The sequence below is a fragment of the Paramormyrops kingsleyae genome, chromosome 22, assembly GCF_048594095.1.
Source record: "Paramormyrops kingsleyae isolate MSU_618 chromosome 22, PKINGS_0.4, whole genome shotgun sequence".
NCBI classification, from domain to species: domain Eukaryota; kingdom Metazoa; phylum Chordata; class Actinopteri; order Osteoglossiformes; family Mormyridae; genus Paramormyrops; species Paramormyrops kingsleyae.
The window spans coordinates 11,617,132-11,641,450 of NC_132818.1; the positions used below are offsets into that span (position 1 = coordinate 11,617,132).

The 24,319-nt window shown below is 45.4% G+C and overlaps 1 protein-coding gene across 8 annotated transcripts in view; it reads right to left on the bottom strand.

Annotated features, from left to right (window-relative positions):
- LOC111836930 (voltage-gated potassium channel KCNC1-like) overlaps positions 1-24,319 on the bottom strand; it is a 58,543-nt gene that overhangs the window by 17,944 nt on the left and 16,280 nt on the right. For 4 of the 8 annotated variants that reach the window (XM_023798630.2, XM_023798624.2, XM_023798629.2 and 1 more), the window contains exons 3-4: positions 11,537-12,527; positions 6,925-7,122 (exon numbers count right to left, since the gene is read on the bottom strand). In XM_023798630.2, coding sequence (XP_023654398.1) covers positions 6,925-7,122; positions 11,537-12,527 — 1,189 coding nt within the window. Of the gene's footprint in view, positions 1-5,141; positions 5,273-6,924; positions 7,123-11,536; positions 12,528-24,319 lie in introns of all 8 variants that reach the window. The other 4 variants (XM_023798626.2, XM_023798627.2, XM_023798631.2 and 1 more) reach the window with 3 other exon arrangements.

The following is a 24,319-nucleotide window of genomic DNA, read 5'->3' on the forward strand; positions in this document are numbered from 1 at the left end:
TACATTAACATGACATACATTCTCCTGGCACACAGACAACTGACATACAGACACCCAGCATACATTAACATGACATACATCCACCTGGCACACAGACAACTGACATACAGACACCCAGCATACAGCCACCCAAGATAAATGCAGTGGCCACTTTATTAAGTTTGCCTGTTCAACTGCTCATTGAAGCAAATGTCAATCAGTCAATCATATGGCAAAAAAAAAACATCCAGTGAGCAGTGATTTTCTGGATGAAAATGCCTTGTTGATGGCAGAGGTCAGAGAAGAATGGCCAGACTGGTTCAAACTGACAGAAAGGCAACTCGTTACAATCAAGGTATGCTGAAGAGCATCTCTGAATGCACAACATGTGGAACCTAAGACCACACCAGGTGTGACTCCTGTCAGCAAGCAGGAAACTGACGCTATGGTGGGCATGGGTTTACCAAGACTGCAAAATGGATCATTGGCAAAACGTTGACCCTTTCTGACTGGTTAGCATGATCTCCCTCTGTCAGATGAGTCTTGAATTCTGGTGTGACATTCAGATTGTAGGGTCAGAAATTGGTGTAATGAGCATGAAAGCATGAATTCAGTCTGCCTTCTATCAACAATTCAGGTTGCTGGTGCTGGTGTAATGATATGGGGGATATTTTCTTGGCACCCTTTGGGTCCATTAGTACCCAGTGAGCATCACTTAAATGCCACAGCCTACCTGAGAATTGTTGCTGACCATGGGCATCCCTTTATGACCATAGGATACCTAGCTTCAAATGGCTACTTCCAGCAGCATAACACACCATGTCACAGAGCTCATGTAACTCACGTTGGTTTCTTGAACATGACAATGAGTTCACTGTACTTAAATGGCCCCCATAGTCACCAGGGGCCTCATGTATAACGACATGCGTAGAATTCACACTAAAACATGGCGTACAGACAGAACTAGGAATGTGCGTACGCAAGAAAAAATCTAGATGCACAAAACTGTCCGTAAGCACAGATCTACGCACATTCCCTTTATAAATCCCAATTAGCGTGAAATTTTATGCAAGTGAACGAGCCCATAGCCACCCCCCAACCTGTCCATAATTATGTATATTTGCATATGTAAATCTGTATAAATACCCGCATACAGTTAAAAGTGTTGGTTCCGAAATTTGGACGGTGACCGAAATTACAAAGAAGTGGTCGGACATTAAAGTCGACGTGAAAAAATGAGTGGCCGTCCACCGTAAGAGTCTTAACAGCACAAGCGGAGAGAATGGAATTCCCGGTCTCACACCCTTTGAGCAACGAGTTGTTCCGATGATTGGGGACACACTTTTATAAGGAATTTTGCCTGCGGGTGAGGAGGACGCCGATGTCAGCGCGGTGGAGTTTTTCTCGTACCATACTTGTTTGAATTACTTGCATGTTTATGAATATCACGTTGGGTGCAGATGCGGTGTTACGTTTGTTTATTCTGTTTGTTTATTCTTAAAGACAATAGTACAGGAGGTGCCCCCAGTGCTGAGGACCACACAGGCGGTGATGGTGCTGCTGTGCCGAGCACATCTTTGGGCGCTGGCTGCACACATTCCCGAGCCTCAGAAACTGGGGGGCGACCATCCGGCCGTGTGCTGACTGAAGCTGCGCTGCAGTCACAAAAAGAAATCGTGAATGCTGTAAGAGGTTGCCAATGAATTAAAACATCTAAATGATACGTTGTGTGATTAACAACACATTAAAAGAATTAGTTAAATAATAAATGCGGTGTTTAGTTGCCTGTTTTACATTCTTGCTATTGCGTTCAAACAAAGTTGTAACGCTGTTCCATTTGGTGGAAAATTTGGTGGTTCAGGGTCAGGTTTATCTTGCCTAAGCTCTTCAGATACCAGCAAGCCAGATTATGCAACACACTACATGCGTGTACAATGTGACAAACTTTTTGCGGATTGTATAGCAGCACCCCACCGGTCTTATCCAGGCAGCGTCATCGGCCTATAAGCTGACCTACTGTATAGTGCGCTCTACCACCGCCCGAGCCCGAGAATGGGCATCATTATAACACCGCTCTTGTTCATTCTGTGGGTTTGCCAGCAGCGTGAGAAGCCACAACTTCAGTGGGTACCCACTATCCCCTAAGGAATTGTCAAATAGTTAAATCAAACAAAGCTTACAATATTGGGCCAAATTATAAAATGGGAAAAATCTTCTTACCGAGCAACCAGCCATCACTTACCACTCCATTTTCAAGTTTGTTTCCAACACTACTGTTTCTAAGAATGAACGAATCATGGGTTGTGCCAGGCCATCTAGCCAGAACATTGAGACGCATGTTCGATTCGCACATAATTTGTACACTAATAGAGTGAAAGTGCTTTCTATTTACATAAGCAAATTCATTCTCTGAATGTGCCTTAAAAACAATGTGCGTGCAGTCGATGGCTCCGATTACATTGGGAAAACTGGACATCGCTGCAAACTGCGCTTTAATGTTTGCCTGTTCAACAACACTGTAAGGAAATTTTGTATACAGTGGTACCTCGGTTCTCGAACTTAATCCATTCCGGACTCCGGATCGAATCCTAAAAAGTTCGAGTTCTGATCGAATTTTTCCCATAAGAAATAATGGAAAACCAATTAATTGGTTCCCGGCCCCCCAAAATTACACATAAATATGTTTTTTTTTTTTTTTAGCATTTAAACACAAAATGAACAGGATAAAACAAGAAGAGCATTTTTTCTTAATGGCTTCCAAAACGATAAAGATCTTATCCCAACATTACCCCTGTCCTGCCCCGATGGCCCGCTCCTTCCGTGTGCCACGCCCCCTCGTTAACCTCATGTGGGATCCCTGTGTGATCAGCTGTTTCTGGTTGTTGTCATTAGTCCTCTGTATTAAGTTTCAGTTTGTTTCCCCAGTCCGGTCATTGGGTGCGTTCGACTTGGCTTAAAGCAACGCATTCTGAATTTCTGATCCAGACGCAATGCATTACGGTTAGATGCATTGTGACCTCTCACCCGGCTGCACAAACTGGAACTGCCTCCGTGACGACACACCTTTGCCCTTATTGGCTGAAGAGTTTAGTTACACGCATGACGTTTGTATCCCACGCAGTTCCGAAGCGTAATCTGCTATTTCTCCCGAATATCACGTAAAGCAGTAAGAACTGGTTTTCAGTTAATTTACCTGGTAAAATAAAGTTTAAATAAATGACATAAATGCTCTAATAGTACACGTAAGTTAGTGGTTTATTTATTGTTAGTTACTGTAATGTTGCGCTGCTTTATTTGGTTAATCGTCCAGCCTGTGAAGAAGGCATTCAAGTAAGAATTGCATTGTAGTATGACTCATTTCCTGGCGCGAACAATTTATATTAGGTCAGCATTCACGGTTCGACTTCTGATATTCAGATCGAGTTCTAGGTCAAACTGGTTTGTTCGACTTTCAAGAAATTCAAGTTCTAGTGAGTTTGAGAACCGAGGTACCACTGTATTTGGGTGACAAGCAGATTATGCCGTCCTATACAACTGGAATGGCGCGACTTAGTGTTGACTGAGAAATACCCGATCAGTCCGCAAGTTCTCGCTGAAAAGCACCTGTGGCTAAGAACCCAAGAGTGGACAGAACTTGTAAAGGAACAGGTAGCCTATAGCGCAATTCCTCATCGTCTGCCTTTGTAAAGCTGGCACCAGTTCAGCACACAGCTCCAAAAGGATTGCTCTTGGAAATCTGAATCTATTTAAAAGCCAGTCATCATCATGGGCCAAGAAATCACTATGATCCCTGAATACACGCTCTCTGCTAATTCTTCCATAAGCTATGTCTTCCAATAATGCAAGAGCTGCCATGGTAGTTGTAATAGTTCGTTCATTTTCTGCACCGTTTTATTGTTACAAATTGATTAAAAATCAGGTGCCGTACATTTGTAAACAACATACAATTAATGTTGGTGTATTGGATAAAGTCAGCGTCATGATTGTGAGTTTAAAAAGGGAAACCACAGTAGCAATGACTTGCCACTGAGTGACGTCCGTTTACAAAACCGAGCAGAAACGTGCGTACGCCATGTCTGGAGCTGCCGTGAGAATGTGCATAGCGGTACACCAAGTTTCATTTTTATACATATCGACGTGAGCGTGGAAACGGATGTACGCAACATTTTCGTGCGTACGCAACGTTTATACATGAGGCCCCAGATCTGAATCCAATAGAGCAGCTACGGAATCTGGTGGAACGAGAGAATCATGAAGATGCAGCTGACAAATCAGCAACAACTGCGCAATACTATTGTGTCAATATGGACCAGTGTCTCTGTGGAATGTTTTAAGCACCTTGTTGAATCTATGCCGCAAAGAATTAAGGCAGTTCTGTAGGCAACAGGGAGTCCAACCCAGTACTAGCAAGCTGTACCTAACAAAGTGGCCAGTGAGTGTACATTCCCCTGAAAACATCCATCTGACATACAGACAAATGATGTAAAGCCACCATACATACATTAACCTGACACAATTTCACCCAAAATGGAGATAATTGACATACATCCACCCAACCTACAGACAACTGGCATACATCCACCCGACACACATTCACTAAAATACAGCCATCCAGCATACAGACATATGGCCAACCTGACATACATTACAACAGACATACAGCCACACAACATGCATTCATCCGACATACAGCCACCTGACATACAGACAAGTGACATACACCGACTGAAAATGTCAACACAGAGCCAAGTGACATATATTCACCTCATGTACAGGCAGCTGACAATCAGCCGACATCCACTTGAAACACAGTCAACTGGCATCAACCCCTACATACAGGCACCCAACATATATCCATCCAAGTCATACACAAGGCAACCACAGACACACACAGACATTTATTGATTGTAGACGGTTTTTGGTAAGAACAGCAATAATGCATACAATACCCTACTGTGACTGCGATGAACATCAGACCAGGATGTCTTTGTACATAATTACACAAGTTATGTCAATTTCTGTGAGGCAAAGCATAAAGATAACAGGACTTGTGTGTGTATGTGTGTGTGTGTGTGTGTGTGTGTATCTGTGTGTCTTAATAAGAGCAGTGACAGTGTGTGTTTGTGTGTGTAGTCTGATCTGGTTTGTTTCATTAGAGTTACCTCAGTGCACTATGGTTTGATCCAAGAAGAGGCAGAGTTTGCATAGAGGTTCTGGGGTAACAGGGGCCCCTCTGGCTTGCACCATTCCCCCCTCCGGGGGGAGGCTTGGCTGGCGGCTGCTGTACAGGGAGCTGCTTTGACGGACACATAGCGGTGGAGACAAGGTGTGGGGTGGGGCCAGTGGCCGAGGGGAGGATGTTGTATTTGTTTCAGAGGGTAACAAGGAGAGGTAGTGCATGGAAACCAGAAAGAGAGAGAGAGTGTGTGTGCGTGGGGGGGGGGGGGGGGGGCAAGAACAAACATGGAGACCGCAGGTAGGAGGGGTACAATGCAGAGTAGGGCAGGAGGAGACGGACAGTGAGCATCAGGAGAGTGAGGGCCGGAGAAAAGGGAGTAAGAAAGGGAGATCATACAATGAGCACAAGTAAAGAGAAAGAGAGGAGGCGCATGAACAGGAGAAAAGGGAGGGGGGGAGGGGGTGAAGGCAGAGGAGAGTGAGAAACTGTGTGCCTTTCGACTGTTGTGCTGCACTATACAGGCAAGAGCTACTGACCAGATATCAGAAGAGAGTGATGTCAGTGCTGCATATCATCATACAGCTCTGCACAGCTCCGACAGACACTGACAGATACACTGACAGACTCTAGTACTGACACAGTCACAGAACCTAGTACTGACAGACACATCAATGATTCCAGTACTGACACTGGGAAATTCTAATAACAAATAACATACTGAGAGATTCTAGTACTAATGGACACACTGGCTAGTTCACCAGCTAAACAGTACACGGTATGTTTAATATTCATGTGAAGTCTGTACAGAGACATATTAATGGATAAGGTGACGTGTGCATCCTAAAGATGATCCCTCCCGCTCTGCCTCTGCACTGACGCCCTGACTGCTGCTCTGTCCTGCCATGTGCTCATGGGAAACTCTCCTGCCATGAGCTGCGGACTCTCCCTGTCTCGGTGTGCTGAGGAGCAGGTCACATGATCAGGGCACAGCAGGCTGCCTGCCTGGACTGTACCGTCCCCACTGGCCGAACACGTGTTCAGTTGGCACCTGCCTGAACTTCCTACTCTTTCTGTATAAGTGTGTAAGGGGCCCCCTCACAGCAAGGGTTGTGACCTGGCGTGTCCCAGTTCATGCCAGGAGAGGGAGGGAGTGCAGAGACGGGGATCGGTGAGAAACAGAGGGTGTGTGCTGATCAGGCCGCGTGTGTCTCTGCCAGGGTGTGTAAAGGTGTATATCTATGTGCATGTTGGTGTGTTAAGGTGTGTATCTTTGTGTGCGTTTGCATGTAAAGGTGTACATCTGTGCGCACAGGTACGCATTTTTATGTGTGGGTTTGTATGTAATGATGTGTATCCACATCTATGTATCCATTGTGTGTAAAGGTGCGTCTCTCTCTATGTGTACATTTCCATGTAAAGGTGTATATCTCTAAACACAGGTGTGCATTTTTATGTGTGTCCATTATGTGTAAAGGTGTCTCTGTACTGGCATTTCTGTGTAAAGGTGTGTATCTCTATATGTGCATTTGCATGTGCAGGTGTGTATTTCTATGTGTGCATTTGTGTGTAAAAGCATGTATTTCTATCCATGCATTTGCATGTGAAGGTGTATATCTGTGTGTGTGCCTGCATGTAAAGTAGCGTGTCTCTATGTGTCTGTTTGTGTATAAAGGTGCACACCTCTGTGTGTGTTTGTGTGTAAAAGAGCATGTCTCTATGTGTGCATTGGCATGTAAAGGTGCAGAAACACGCATGCAGTACCGTACCTTTCCTCACGTTCCCATCTGCAGCGCGAAACTCGCCTGTGCTGAGCAGGAAGCAAGCGCGGTCATGTGGGTACCGCTCTCGGCCTCCAATCCCGCTCGTCGCAGGACTCCTCTCCTCAGGCCCAAGCACCTGGTCAATTGTTGGGCAGTCCTCATTGGCCAGTGCGGCGTTGGCAGCGTCCCCGTTCTGCTTAGAGTCTGGAGGCAGGGCATAGGGAGGAGGCCGTGAACACAAATACAGAAGTAGCCAATCAAGGGCTATTGAGCAACTTGGGTTGAGGAAATCAAGGCTCAAGAAGACAGAGGGTTTAGGGAATGATAAGGGGCAAGGTGGGAACGTGAATAAGCAAGAGAAGATGGACAAAGGCTGGCTTGTGCCTATAGCCTCTGGGATAGACTCCAGATCCCCCGCAACCCTGAATAGGATGAGTGATTACAGAAAATGGATGGATGGAAGATGGAATAAAGTGTAGGAGAGAACAGCAGAGAGATCTGATGATGGTATGAAGAATAGAAGCATAACAGACAGGCCAACTGGAAAAGACAAGCAAGAAGACATAACCAGGAAAATATTATGGGCTGAGTAAGATGAGGTGGGGAGGAAGGAAATGGAAATGAAGGAGGCCAAGGGAGTGAAAACAAAAGGCAAGCTTGATCTCCTTCAATACCAGGTTTACCATAAACCTTTCTGATGGGACGCAGCCTTTTATTTTTATTTTACGTATATGACCCGTAACATAATCAGGATTCTTATTAAATCTGGCCAGCAGATTGTTTTTTCGTTTTCCACAGAATAAAAAACGATGTAACGTTACCCCGCTAATAAGCGCTGGCAAGTTTGACCACTGGCACCAGAGAATTTTAGAGAAAAGTATATTAGTTAGCGATCAAATTTTCCAATGCAGAAATATAGAGACGCAAGCAAAAAAATGTGTGAATTGATGCATCACATATAATTGGGCTACAAAAATAAATCCATCTGCTCAGTTTATGCTCTACTACATCTCTATTTCTGCACTTCAGCGTAACTTCCAAGTTAGCGCTAGCGCTTGCGGTCAACTAATCAGCAAGTTATGTAAGCAACTCACCAGCAGATTGTGTTTGAACAAAAAGTAGCTAGCCTGGAATAGTTACTCAAAAATGCTTTCAGAACTGCCTCTGAGGAACCAAAATCGGGTCGAGTTCCTGCAGTGTGATCAAGACCTGGTTCCAGAAAAAGGTTCTGCTTCCAAAAACAAAGTTCCAACAGTGTGAAGGCATCTGTGATCACCTTCTGTACCATGACCGTATCTAACTGATTAGCATAATCTCCCTCTGTATTATGGCCATTTCTGACTCGTTCACATGATCTCCCTCTGTACCATGACCCTTTATGACTGGTTAGCATGATCTCTCTCTGTTCTATGACCTTTTCTGACTGGTTAGCATGATCTCTCCCTGTATCATGACCCTTTCTGACTGATTAGCATAATCTCTCTCTGTTCCATCACCCTTTCTGACTGAATAACATGATCTCCCTCTGTACCGTGACCATTTCTGATGGGTTAGCATGATCTCTCTCTGTTCCATGACCTTTTCTGGCTGGTTAGCATGATCTCTCCCTGTACCATGAGCATTTCTGACTGATTAGCATAATCTCTCTCTGTTCCATCACCCTTTCTGACTGAATAACATGATCTCCCTCTGTACCATGGTCCTTTCTTATGGGATAGCATGATTTCTGTTCCATGACCTTTTCTGACTGGTTAGCATGATCTCTCCTTGTACCGTGACCCTTTTCAACTGATCAGCCTGATCTCCCTCTGTACTATGACCCTTTCTGATAGGCTAGCATGATCTGTCTCTGTTACATGACGTTTTCTGACTGTTTAGCATAATCTCTCTCTGTTCCGTGACACTTTCTGACTGATTAGCATGGTCTCCCTCTGTACCGTGACCATTTCTGATGGGTTAGCATGATCTCTCTCTGTACCATGACCCTTTCTGATGGGTTAGTATGATCTACCTCTGTACCATGACTCTTTCTGACCAGTTAGCATGATCTCCCTCTGTACCATGACCCTTTCTGATGGGTTAGTATGATCTACCTCTGTACCACGACTCTTTCTGACCAGTTAGCATGATCTGCCTCTGTACCATGACCATTTCTAATGGGTTAGCAAGATCTCTCTCTGATCCATGAGCCTTTCTGACTGATTAGCATGAGCTCGCTCTGTACTATGACCCTTTCTGATGGATTAGCATGATCTCTCTCTGTTCCATGACCCTTTCTGATGGGTCAGCATGATCTCCCTCTGTACTATGACCCTTTCTGATGGATTAGCATGATTTCTCTATGTATAATGACTCTTTCTGACTGAATAGCATGATCTCGCTCTGTACCATGACCCTTTCTGATGGGTTAGTATGATCTACCTCTGTACCACGACTCTTTCTGACCAGTTAGCATGATCTCCCTCTGTACCATGACCATTTCTGACTGATTAGCATGATCTTCCACTGTACCATGACCCTTTCTACAAGGTTAGCATGGCCTCTCACTGTTCCATGAACCTTTCTGAATGGTTAGCATGATCTCCCTCTGTTCCATGACCCCTTCTGACCGATTAGCATGATCTCCCTCCGTTACCATGACCATTTCTAATGGGTTAGCATGATCTCCCTCTGTACTATGACCCTTTCTGATGGGTTAGCATGATCTCCCTCTGTTCCACGACCCTTTCTGACTGATTAGTATGATCTCCCTCTGTACTGTGACCCTTTTCGACTGATCAGCCTGATCTCCCTCTGTACTATGACCCTTTCTGATGGGTTAGTATGATCTGTCACTGTTACATGACGTTGTCTGATTGTTTAGCATAATCTCTCTCTGTACCATGACCCTTTCTGACTGGTTCACATGATCTCCCTCTGTTCCACGACCCTTTCTGAATGGTTAGCATGATCTCCCTCTGTACCAAGACCCTTTTTGACTGATTAGCATGATCTCTCTCTGTTCCATGACCCTTTCTGATGGTCAAGATGATCTCTCTCTGTATCATGATCCTTTCTGAATGGTTAGCATGATCTCTCTCTGTACCATGACCCTTTTTGACTGATTAGCATGATCTCTCTCTGTTCCATGACCCTTTCTGATGGGTCAGCATGATCTCCCGCTGTACCATGACCCTTTCTGACTGATTAAGATGATCTCCCTCTGTACCAAGACCCTTTCTGACTGATTAGCATGATCTCCCTCTGTACCAAGACCCTTTTTGACTGATTAGCATGATCTCTCTCTGTTCCATGACCCTTTCTGATGGTTAAGATGATCTCTCTCTGTATCATGATCCTTTCTGAATGGTTAGCATGATCTCTCTCTGTACCATGACCCTTTTTGACTGATTAGCATGATCTCTCTCTGTTCCATGACCCTTTCTGATGGGTCAGCATGATCTCCCGCTGTACCATGACCCTTTCTGAATGGTTAAGATGATCTCTCTCTGCATCATGACCCTTTCTGACTGATTAGCATGATCTCCCTCTGTTCCACAACCCTTTCTGACTGATTAGCATGATCTTTCTCTGTTCCATGACCCTTTCTGATGGTTAAGATGATCTCTCTCTGTATCATGATCCTTTCTGAATGGTTAGCATGATCTCCCTCTGTACCATGACCCTTTTTGACTGATTAGCATGATCTCTCTCTGTTCCATGACCCTTTCTGATGGGTCAGCATGATCTCCCGCTGTACCATGACCCTTTCTGAATGGTTAAGATGATCTCTCTCTGTATCGTGACCCTTTCTGACTGGTTAGCATGATCTCTCTCTGTTCCATTACCCTTTCTGGTGGATTAGCCTTATGTACACTATGCTATAACATCCTAATCACTGAAAAAGATTATACTGTACTGTTCAAACAGATTCAAAGAAAGCATGTGGAAGGGAGAGAGTATAATAAAATGGGTCCCTGAAATTTTAGAATAATACCACCCATTCTCTACCATGCACAACCCACCACCTCATACCCCTAGTGCCCTTTACATAGCCATCCCAGAAAAATAACCAGAGCAGTTCCTGCTTACAAAGCACATAACAGGAAGTGACAAACTTGCACAGGGATCAGAGGCTGCAGCGACTGAGTGCACTGCAAGATGCAGCAATGAGATGTTTGCAATGCAAGCATCAGCCAAAGCTGAAGGTCATCATCAAGCAAGCTGTACCCAGACAAATGAAACAATCTGATCAGTGCAGTCAGGGGCCTGGGGAATGGGGGGTATCAGCCTGTGCTTCTTTTGCCCCTGCTTTCATCATGAAGATGTGTGCAGGTTTACAGGATGGCTCAAAACAAGGTCTATGGAGTCTTAAAAAGTACAAGCGATTAAAGTGATGGCCTGTAATAATTTAGGGGAAGCTAACTTTTAGTTATTATTCTCAGCTGACTGATCGGTTGCTCCCGGCAAGGAGGAGCAAAATCGGCAGTGACAGGGTTTCCCAGGAGCTTCAAAACACCATACGAGGTACAGCTGTGGGATCTAAGTGACATGCTAGAAACTAAAAGCATTCAAATGCAAGGAGAGAGATGAAATATCACAGAAGTAATGGAGAGAAAATCACTGGCAGCATACTCACACTCACCTGCCCTGTTGATCTCGATGATCTCCTCCTGGGCCAGGGGACAGTCCCCTCCCATGCTTCCAGAGCCAGTCACCCCACTCAGTACGTTGCCGAGGATCCTATGCGGCGAAGCCGTGGCCATAGCCAGGGCATCGGGTTTGCAGTAATTCGGTGAGCCAGGCTGCGGTGCCCGTGGGATGTGCTTGTTCTTCTTCTTAGGCAGCTTCTGCTTGGCCATGGCCAGCGAGTAATACATCCCAAAGTTGTTGACGATGACGGGCACAGGCATGGCGATGGTCAGCACCCCTGCCAGGGCACATAGGGCTCCCACCAACATGCCCGACCATGTGACCGGGTACATGTCCCCATAGCCCAGGGTGGTCATGGTCACCACAGCCCACCAGAACCCAATTGGGATGTTCTTGAAGTTGGTGTGGGCACTGGCGGTGGGGTCTCCAGGGTCAGCACCGATGCGCTCGGCATAGTAGATCATGGTGGCGAAGATGAGCACGCCCAGCGCCAGGAAGATGATGAGCAGCAGGAACTCATTGGTACTGGCCCGGAGTGTGTGGCCCAGAACTCGCAGCCCCACAAAGTGGCGGGTCAGCTTGAAGATACGCAGGATCCGCACAAAGCGGACCACCCGCAGGAAGCCCAGCACGTCCTTGGCTGCTTTGGAAGACAGGCCGCTTAGCCCCACCTCCAGGTAGAAGGGCAGGATGGCCACGAAGTCGATGATGTTGAGGGTGCTCTTGAAGAACTCGGCCTTGTCGGGGCAGAAGATGACACGCAGCAGAACCTCGATGGTGAACCAGATGACACATACGCCCTCCACGTAGGTGAGCCAGCTGTCGGTGACCACCTCAAAGACCACCTCCTCACGCGTGACATTCCCCACAGTCACATTCTCTGTTTTATTGTAGATGGTGTTGAAGGCTTCATGCGTTTCCAGGCAGAAGGTGGAGATGGAGATGAGGATGAATAACAGGGACCCAAACGCCACATACTGCAAGAGAGGAGAAAAGAAGGACAAAGGAGTGAGCAGAGTGAGAGCTGAATCAGGCTTTCAAAGGCCTGTTTGTCCTGGCACTCGCATTAAAGTACATCACGCTCTGGTCGTCTTCAGTGATGACACTGGAGAGGGACATGACACTCAGCTGCAGTGACACTTTTCAAGCTATTTCACCCACTGGTCAATTAACAACAAAGAACAAGCTAATCACTGACAATGTGCATGCAACACTGAATTACTCTAGATGAGAGTGAAGGCAGAGGGCCCTGGCGTACCGCGTGACGATACACTCTGACGGGGTGGGGGGGGGGGTGGAATGGAGTGTGTGACATGTTGTAGAACATAGTCAAGACACGAATACAAGCCTGTGGTCCACACAGTGACTCCCCCCCGGCTGTGAGATTTGTTGTGTGAGCTGTGGTCTGTCTTGTCCACACCATGACCCCCCCAGTAAATGGGCGGTTACTGCTGCCCGCAGGACCCCGGCCCCCTCGGAATAGCAGCCGTCTTAATCAATGCCTGATATGACCTGATAGTGTACACTGAGAGCCCAGAGGACCGTGGGTATGTGGATGCACAAAGCACCGAAAATGTCACAAGGAAACGTGTTTACAGCAGAGGTGAAAATGCAAAAACTACCAGTCTGAGCGAAAATGTCTCTCACTGACACACACAGAACATCAAGGCAGCCGGATGAAGATCTGAAAAATTCCTCCGAGATTATGGGAACTATCAAATTAATTCCCAGCCCCTATTAGCAGGAACTATTTTAAAAATTCATCACTCATTGACCTCAAAAAATCAGAACCAAATACTACTTATATTTAAAATGAGAAAGTGTAGATTTAACCATGAAGTTATTCTACAAATAACAGTAATGAGAGCAGAAGAATGCTTCCACTAAGGGGAGGGGGGGGGTTATTAAACACTAAAGGTTGTAGCACATCACTAAAGCAGTGACATCCCCCTTGGAGACCCCCAGAACTCTCTGTGTGTTATCCATGTTGCTTAAGTGAAACCATTTTCATGGCTAATGTGCCCAGAAATAATGCATGTGAGGGGCAGCCCTCTTGATACACACTGCCCCCTACTGGGCTTAGCTGCCCATTAACAATCTCTCTTACTGTACTCTGTGCCGCCCTTCTACTGCTTCCTGGTAGCGGCACCTACACTGGGTCAAACTAGCCTTGACCTTTCTTTGAGAAAACCCTCAATGAAACCTGATCAGAACATTCAGCTCCGCTTACAGTTAATGGTCACATGATTGCTTCTCTTATCGCTAATGGTCACATGACTGTTCTGCTTACAGCTATTGGTCACTTGACTGCTCCACCGCATGCAACAAAAATACACAGATGTGGTTTCCTTGGTTGCCCTGTATATTAGGCTTATATCACTTATAAATAGTCTCTGTGACTTTGACCAGGATAAGTGGTTGGAAGATGGATGGATGATTTATAAATAGCCGTGCTGGCCTGTCAATCAAAGAAGCCCCATAGCCGACTGCATGGTCCCAAACACATTATAAATGAGACATTTGTGAACATATTTGGTAATAAATAAACATGATGTCTTGCAAACCATTTTCAACACTCTACACAAATATCACAGTCACTTTTCAAATGGATGCTTCTACATCGCTTTGGTCAAAAGTGTTCACTAAATAAGTAAATGTAAATGCGAATCTAATCCTTGCCTTTAGCACGCCATGCTGTATGAGAACAGCACTCCCTAGCTCAGAAGCCATCTGCACAAGCCTCAGCTTCTTCAACCAGACTGTCGCTGTCCATTCTTTTGTGACTTTCAAACTGCTGTCAAAGTGACCTCATTTACACTGTAATGCGCAGGTGCGAGCCTGGACTGCCATGCAGCCTGCATGTATACTCAGAACTGTACTCTCTACTGTACTTTGTGCCATACTGGGTTTTGTATTCTCTACTGTACTCTGTGCCATACTATCTACTGCACTCAGTGCTCTACTCAGGATTGTACTTTACTGTATTGTGCATTATGCTGTACTGTATTCTCTGCCATACTCAGTACAGTACTCTGTACTATACTCTGCACCGTACTTGGCACTGTACTCTCTTCTGTGTCATATTCGGTAATGTATGCTCTCATCTGCCCTGTGCCATACTCGGTACTGTACTCTCTCCTGTACTCTGTGCCATACTCATGACCGAACGGTGTGTTCATGTCTGCAGTACACCGTCGTTGTGGGCACGATACTATGGGCCTAATCATGCTGAAAGCCTTGCTGAAAAGCCAAAGATATAAGTCAAACACTAGTGCTGACACACGCAAAGCACCATTTCACTACAGGAAGGTGTGTTGTCAGACCTGGGTGGCGGCTGGTGCTGCCTGAGAGACAAGACGAGTGCATAGGGTAGAAAAGAGAATGGCAGGCAGGACGGAGACGAGGAGGCTGAGGGCCCAGAGAAGCCCTCAATAAGGTCATGAGCACTTACAAATCACAAGTCACAATGTGAGTGATGTCAGTAGCTGGAGCTGAGCGTGAAGCAGACAGCGTTACGGGCAAATCTGGAGCAGTTTGTCCAGAATAGCTTTCTGTGCCACTCATGCCCCACGTGGACTTGGTGTGGTTTCAGAGAGCCCTGGATGGGCTGTGGCCAATATGATGCCACGGGAAGTTCTGCCTTATCTCTGCCAGCGTTCGGTGTTCATTCCAGATGGTCCTCGCCATCCCTCCTGACCCCAAAGTCTATGTTCCTCGTCCAGCTTATCCAGCTGTTACCCAAGGCCCTTGGCTCAATTCACCTGTCTGAGCAAACACAGAGGAGCAGCGGCACCTGACAGTGTGTTGCTATGTGTTTGTACCAGCTGAGAAAACCTTGCTGCAATGATTCTTATGGGAGGGAAATAACACTAAATTTGTAGTCCACAGCACCCTCTGCTGGTGACCAGAGCAACTGCTTGGCAATGCACTTGCATACAGCAGACACTACTGCCAAACAGTACAGAGCTGCAAGGCTATTTCAACCACACACCCTGCAAACAGGTCACACAGCAGGATATTTGACTAAACAGAACAAGGACTAGCTAAATATCCTGCTAGGTAACCAAAAACGATAAGACCTGACCAGTACTTAATTTGTAAATCAGAAGGTGCCGGAATGCAAAGGGCATATGAGAGCGGAGGGGTAACGAGGCGGGCGAAGGTCTCAAAATGCGTACAAAACATGATACTGAAAACAAGCTATGTATTTTTAAGAATACATCTAAACTAATAAAGGATGTGAAACTGCGCGATAATTGGTCTATAAATTAAAATACATACTTTATTTTTTTTTTTTATGTCATTTTTTTTGTTTTTTTAACCAGAGAACTGGTAGGATCCATGCAAATAGGTGCTGGAATGTAGACAGTGAAAAACAAGAGACGTCGAGGAACACCTTCGAGCGGAATCTGGCACAAATTAAGCACTGCACCTGACTAAATGACACAAGGGTGAGCTGAACACCTTATTAACTAGCTAACAACCACGGGACCTGGCTAAATGATATAAGGGTTAGCTAAACACCATGCTAACTTGCCAAAATCTATGAGACCAGGCTAAACAACACAAGGGCTAGCTAAATACCCTGCTAACAAGTCAAACTGCTGGGGATCTGACTAAGGTTAGCTAAACACCCGATTAACTAGCCAAATGTCTTGAGACTTGGCTAAACAACACATGAGCTAAACACCCTGCAAACTAGTCAAACTGCTGGGGATCTGACTAAGGTTAGCTAAACACCCGATTAACTAGCCATATGTCTTGAGACTTGACTAAACAACACATGAGCTAAACACCCTGCAAACTAGTCAAACTGCTGGGGATCTGACTAAGGTTAGCTAAACACCCGATTAACTAGCCATATGTCTTGAGACTTGACTAAACAACACATGAGCTAAACACCCTGCTAACTAGTCAAACTGCTTGGCACCGGGTTAAATGGCAAAAGGGCTAGCCAATTACCCTGCTAACTAGCCAAGTACCATGAGACCTGGCTAAACAACACAGGGGCTAGCTAAACACCTTGCTAACTAGCCAAATACCTTGAGACCAGAATAAATGGCACAAGGACTAGCTAAATACTCTGTTAACTAGCCAAACTGCATGGGACCTAGCTAAATAGTACGTGAGCTGTATAATAAACAGCATAATTGCTGTAGCACCTGATGTTCTGACATCATTTCGCTAGTAAATCTCTTTATCTTCATGGATATTATTGCTGCTGATGTTCCTACTACCTATTTCTTCTACAGAGATCACAAATAATCTGTAAGATATACAGCTACATATAATATACATAAAATCAATTAAATAACCTGGGTGAATTATATAGAATAGTGACTGCAATTAAAAATCAACAGATTCAGTCTGGAGTCTAAATATTTGGCATTTGGGTATGGCAGTGTGGGAGAGGATCACTATACATGGTAGCAGTGCACACAGAACATTGACAGAGCACAGAGTGCAGGGTGATGGCACACAGAAGTGGTTGCCAGCAGAGGAAAATGGGTGTCCCTTGTTGCATAGGGGAACCCACTGCATGCAGGACAAACTATGAATACACAGCATCTCCTGTAAAGTGAAAAACGAGACTGATACGTAGTGCATTAGTAATGACAGGTCAAGGTGACTCTCAGAGCATCACTGACATTACTCGCAGAATCATAGTTGCCTTGAATCAGATATGCTCAAACACTGAACTCTCTAAGTACAAATAGTATGTATGTCATCCAATTATGAAGGAAATGACACAAGACCATTGCTACAGCCCAATAAGAAATGCTATAGAGCGCTACCTCATACACCACTTACTGTGCACATTAGGACTCAAGACTCAATATTTCTTTATTATCAACACAGCTTTGGCTGTCTTGAAAAGTGCTATATAAATGTAATATTCATCCATTCATTCACATGTACAAGCACACTGAGCCGTCTATGATGTTACACATAAATACAAATACCATAAATAAATGTATGACATCCACAACACAATACAACACCATAAATATAATATAAATATACATATAAATAGTCAACAAAGCTGTTTGATTTTGTGTATGTGTACAGTGTTAACATGCAGTTTAGTACAAATATAGAATGCGCAGATGTTATATAAAGGCAAATAGACATTGTCATAAATGACAAGAACGTACCTACATTATTCCAAAATTCTCGACTGGAACCATGAGGTTTACTGAAGCTGCACTTACAGACACAAATATGCTGTCTCATTTCCTCTGTCCGCAATGTCTCTGTCCTCCCCTACCTAGGCAGCCTCATTTCCTCTGTCCGCACTGCCTCTGTCCCCCCTACCCAGGCAGCCTTATTTCCTCTTCCACACTGCCTCTGCCCCCCTACCCAGGCAGCCTCATTTCCCCTGTCCATACTGCCTCTGTCCCCCTACCCAGGCAGCCTCATTTCCTCTTCCACACTGCCTCTGCCCCCCTACCCAGGCAGCCTCATTTCCCCTGTCCATACTGCCTCTGTCTCCCCTGCCCAGACAGCCTCATTTCCTCTGTCCACACTGCCTCTGTCCCCCCTGCCTAGGCAGCCTCATTTCCTCTGTCCGCACTGTCTCTGTCTCCCCTGCCCAGGCAGCCTCATTTCCTCTGTCTACTGCCTCTGTCCCCCTGCCCAGGCAGTCTCATTTCCTCTGTCCACTGCCTCTATCCCCCTGCCCAGGCAGCCTCATTCCCTCTGTCCACACTGTCTTAATTCCTTTCCCTCCACTGTCCTACCCAAACTGTCTCAGGAATGATGAGTGAAAAGGGTTAGGATTAGAGGAATGAGAAGTGGAGCAGGGTCTAGAAATGTGTGGTGTGGAGTCTCATGAGAAGACGACCCAGAAATAGCATATGGAATGAGGTGCACAAGGAATGGTACTAGGGTGCAGCTTAAGAATGTGGAGAGAAGAAAACACTGGGAAGTCTGGTGACAGTCCCATTATATAGAGTAACCAGACTGGTGATTTAAACATTACCTCAGAGTAAACCTCAGAGTAAATGTTTGGTAAATGTGATAGCAATGATAATGATATCATATCGGTTAGATAAAGCTGATTTAACCATAATTCATTACTGATATAATGGAGGGATGAATCTAAAAAGTAAACCTCCTGCACTCTGCTATCGCCACAACTATGCTAATACTTTCCTTTTGTCTTTCACTTTGACTAATTCCTGACTTTCTACTCATTTCACTAACACTTCGATTTCCTGTCACATCTCTTTGCTAACACCTCACTCTCCACTTACCTCGCCATGCCATGCATCCAGATTTCCCTAGACATGTCCTCTCTTTGGGCCCCTGTCTGGACATCCAGGCGGTTTTTCAAAAATTGGTGGTCTGTCTGGGTTTAGTGTTGCAATCCATATGACCCAGTGTTGCACGTTACAGTGGAGTACCAAGTGAAGGAAAAGGCACTAAATTTCAATGTACAGCAGCCATTGTGTCACGCTGCTCAAGAGTGACGTCAACTCCTGAAAACCGCTGGCTCTTTGACACCTTATTTTTGCTTTCATATAAACAGTGAACCGCATTGTTTTCTTAAAGCAAGGGATGTCAAACTCTACTTCTAGAGGGCCGGAGCCCTGTGTAGCTTAGCTCTTCCCCTGTTCGCAAATGATTCAGCTCAAGAGCTGTGTGGTAATTAGCACAAGGAGTTGATATCAGGTGTGTTAAATAAGGGGAAACCCCAAAATGTGCAGGGCTCCGGCCCTCCAGGACTGAAGTTTGAGTTTGGCTTAGCGTTTTGTAGCTTTTGTTGAGAAGATTTGTATACAAGTATATTGTGTTTATTTTGTGTATATTGTAAAATGAGAGTTAATTGTAAGGTTACCATACATCTGGGTTTCCCTGGATGAAAATGTTCATTTTACAGTGTGTAAAACTAATTAATATTCATGAGAGAAGCACTACCTGATTGGTCGGAGACCATGAAAACTCATTAATATTCTGATCCCTGGACATGTCCTCTGTTTTGTCTGACCAAATACGGTAACCCAACTAAAGCCTCACTTTCCTCTCGCTTTGCTATGCTTACTTTTCATTTTGCTATGCCTCACTTTCCTCTCTTTTTGCTATGGTAACCTTTACTTTGCTAATGCCTCACTTTCCTCTTGCTTCGCTATGCTAACTCTTCACTTTGCAAACGCCTCACATTCCTCTCGCTTTGCTATGTTAACTTTTCACTTTGCTAGGCCTCACTTTCCTCTTGCTTCACTATGCAAACTATTTACTTTGCTAACGCCTCACTTTCCTACCGCTTCGCTACGCAAACTGTACACTTTGCTAACACCTCACTTTTCTCTCGCTTCACTATGCTAACTCTTCACTCTACTAATGCCTCACTTTCTGCTCGCTTTGCTATGCTAACTCTTCACTTTGCTAATGCCTCACTTTCCACTTGCTTCACTATGCTAACTCTTCATTTTGCTAACACCTCACTTTCCTCATTCTTCAATGCACTATAATGTATATATGTTATGCCCTTATTTTCCCTGGCATGGTCTGTATTGGTCCCATGTCTTTGCTCTCTGATATATCCTGTTCCCCGTTCACTCTGTATTGTTCATCCCATGTTCCTCACTCTGCAATGACCTAGTGTCCTGCGAGTGCTCGCCTGCTGCAATGGCAGGAGCACAATGCCACCCTGAACTGCTGCTTCACTGCGCAAACAGGGCCTCATTCAGGAGCCTAGCATTCCCATCATCCCTAAGCAGAGTCGAGCTGCAGCAGAGTGTAACACACAGACAGACACAGACACCCTCTCATATACAAGACCTCACATTGGCTTCACACCTCCAAGAGGTATCGGTAATTTATTCTATTTCGTATTGATTAGAGAGCACTGGAGCATGCTTTGTGTGCGTGTGTGTGTGTGTGTGTGTGCATGTGTGTGTGTCTCTCCATGTCTATCTGTTTGTGTATACACTCTGCTGCAGCTCGACTATGTGGATTATATTTAGATTACATTGTGGGGATCCCACAATGTAATAAAAACATGTTTTTTGAGGTTGTGAGGACCCTTTTTCAGGTCACCACAAAGATCTGTGAATGGAATTTTATTTTATTTTATTTTGTTACTTATGGTTAAGGTTAAGGCTGGGCAGGGGTTAAGGTCGTCATGTCGGGAATAGAGTTTTCTCCATAGAAGTGAATGGAGAGTCCCCACAAAGGTATAATTACAGACCTGTGTGTGTGTGTGTGTGTGTGTGTGTGTGTGTGTGGAGCCTCGCCTGGTAATGTTCTCCCTTTTGCTGTTACCACTGTCCCTTTGTTCTTAATCCAACTGAGCGCTTTGAAAAAGGATGGAGTGTGAAGTCACAGACTTCACAGTAGAGCCAAAGTGTTATGTGTTATGAAGCACATCCCAGGTAAACCAATTAGGGAGGGCTGCTCCTGGGTCATGTGACAGGGCATCTCTTTGGGAAGCTTGGTGTGTACATTGTGGCTGATGGCAGTAGCCTACAGGGCTAACTGCTCCTCAGAAGCCCTTGATGCGCTCCAGTCTGACATGACACACAATCATTGTTGTCACAAGACTGTCAAACTGTCCAGCAGTACTCCAACGAAATATCCATCCATCCATCCATTCATCCCTCCCCCCAGCCACCTCCTCCATAGAGAACCCAAGGCATGATCCACTGAAACACTGTGACACTATGAGTGTGACTCTGACACTGTGCAGCTGCACCCTGCTGTGTGGCCTGGCTGCCTGACACAGGCATCGGGCCTCACATCCCTCTGCTGGATTAATGCTTAGGGGATGCAGAACTGCAGACTGAAGTGTCAGCTGATGTAAACGTACAGTCCCCCAGCAGGCCGACATCCAGCCTCGAAACGGCTGCTCCTTCTCCAAAAAGACGTCCACCTCACTCTGTTTGATTTCTCCCATCTTCTGCTGCTGTATCTTTCATTGTTCAAGTCCCTCCTCCTTGCTACACTGCTGCATAATCGTCATCATCGATTCACATGTGCCTCCCCCCCACCCCAAAAAAACGTGCACCAACCCACCAGGACCCCCACCAGGAGGCTCACTCCTCCACTGCTGCCAGCTGCTGTTGGATTTCACCACCTCCAGCATACAGTGTCAGTCACGAGAGAGAGTGCGCCTTGTCCTTGTGTTTTCTGCCTGACTCTCTTTGCCAGTGATCTTGTGGGAGCTGCATCCTGGTGCTGCTCACACTGGATCTGTGGTGTCATTGTAGCAGGACAGCTGCTGTATGGGAAATGATTCTTTTTATAACTAAGTTTGTGCAGTGAGCTGCTGTAGAGGCACGTGCAGAATACAGCCCACACATCTGCTGGTACACCTGCATAAAAGCTAACAGTACAGACATAAATCTGCCTGCATTTAGAGAAGCCCAATCGGAGTGAAATTATATATCAATTTAAAAAAATACATAATTTACTGATCAATGTAAAACTGAAAAAACACCAGGACTAGCTAACAGTACAACCTGTATAGCAGACATGTCTGAAACAAATACATTTTAGTGAAGGGTGGATGGTCCACCATAGGTTCTGTCAACTGAGGGGGTCTCCAAGGAAATTTTGAGGGTGGTTCCGTTTTAGTCCTTGGCTACATGCCTGATTGGTAGTGAACAAATTCCTGGGGGGCACCGTTATTTTACTATGTGGCCGTATGCCTGGTGTGAGTCTACTGAACACACCTTCAATGCCACCCAAAATCTGTTTTAATATCAAGCTCCTCTAGTCAATTGCTGCTGTGGCATCTTCTCCAACATCTGCGTTCCCTCACTGGTTGTGAGGGGGATCAGTGGGGGATTTCGTAAGGAAATGGAAGAGTGTGGGAAGGTAAAGGATGAACAGAATGAGGAAGAGAAAGAGGAGGGGAAAATACTCCAGAGAAATGAAGAGGCAGAGTAGAGGGAGGTAGAGGAGAGACAGAGAGAAAGAGAGACTCGGTAATATAAGGAAACAGGGGAGCTGTAAGCGGCTGAATAGAGTGTGGGACTAGAGAGAGGGGCAGGGGAAGAGGCAGGCCTGCAATGCAGCAGCAGTGTGAGAGGGCAGCTGACACGCACTGATAACACCGACAGCACGTACAGGTGTGCACATCATCAGCACGCATCTGCAATGAGTGCTTCATTACCAGCCAGTGTTCTGTACAGACTAGGAGAAATGATTATTCTGCCCATTATCCTTATCACAGAGTAGCATTGGGGAGCACTGCAGGGTCACAGGTTTGTGATGCAGGGAGCCCTGCAGTGCTGAATGTCTCTGTGAAAATGCAGCAGCTCACTGTACTGAGAAATGCAGGGGTGCTCATTGCAGGGTCCCCAGTACTGCAGATGCTGAAATGTTCTTTTTCCTGGGTGTCCGTCAGCACATACCATCTGAGCCCCCTACAACCACAAGCGTGGAGAATGAATGCACCAAGGTATGTGGTAACAAGTGCACAGCGCCACCTGGAGGACTGACACAGCATCACTGTAACCCACAATTGACAAGGAAGCACTAAGGACATTGAGAGTGAAGGTAATGTATTTAGAGAAAAAGGATGGTGAGGAAAGACAGAAAGGATGGAGAGTGTGATGGCAGTGGACAGGAGTGAAGGTGCAACATGGCGGGTACATCCAGATCCTCCATCAATCATCATCCTATCCTACACCCAGCCATCTCTCCATCATAATTCCATCATCATTCCCAGTTAACCAGTCCATACTGCCTCCATCTTCATGCACAGACGCTCATATATAGTGCTGCCCTAAATATAAATACCAGCTGTGGATGATATAGGCTGTGTGTGACAAACAGAGCAGCTTCCAGGCCAAGGTGCCACACAGGTGACACAGATTCCAGCTGCAGAGGGACTGGCTCTGGTGACTCAGGCTATTTTAGTGCAGACACCTCATTGAGTAAAAGCCAGTCAGGGAATCAGGTGCTAACCATTCACACAATATGAGCTTGTGCCAACTCTGTGCCAACTATTTTACACTGTGAAAAAGCACCTCTCAATGATGTCTACTCACTCGCTGTAGTAAGCACTAATTTGGCGCATTTGTGGCATAAAGAGGACACAGTAGGTCCAGTCCCAGCATAGTGAAAACTGTGTGTTTGTGTGTGTAGGAGCTGGAGTCCTGCTTGGATTCAACACCACTCAGCAGGATATCAGTGCTCTTAGTCGTAGCAACTCCGTCACTCACAGAACCTTATAAAGATCTGCTCAGCAGCTGCTTCACTCACAGAATCTTAAAGATCTGTTCAGAAGTTGAGTCACTCACAGGCCCTTCTAAAGATCTGTTCAGCAGCTGAGTCATTCACAGAACCTTATACAGACCTGTTTGGCAGCAGAGTTACTCACAGAACCTTAAAAAAATCAATTTAGCAGCTGCATCACTCACAGAACCATTCAATTATCCATGCAGCAGTTGTGCCAGTCACAAAGCATTATAAAAATCTGGTCAGCAGTAGAATCACTCACAGAACCGTATAAGGATCAATTTAGCATGACAGACACTCACAGAACCATATAAAGATCCGTTCAGCAGCCACATCACTCACTGAAGTATATAAAAATCCATTTGGCATCTGAGTCATTCAGCAAAGCTTATAAAGAACCATTCAGCACCTGTGTCACTCACATAACCTCAAAAAGAATAACTCAGTAGCTAAGTCACTCACAGAACCTTATAAATAACCATTCAGCAGCAGTATCACTCACAGAACCATGTAAAGATCCATTCGGCAGCCACATCACTCACAGAAGCATTTAAAGATCCGTTCGGCATCAGAGTCATTC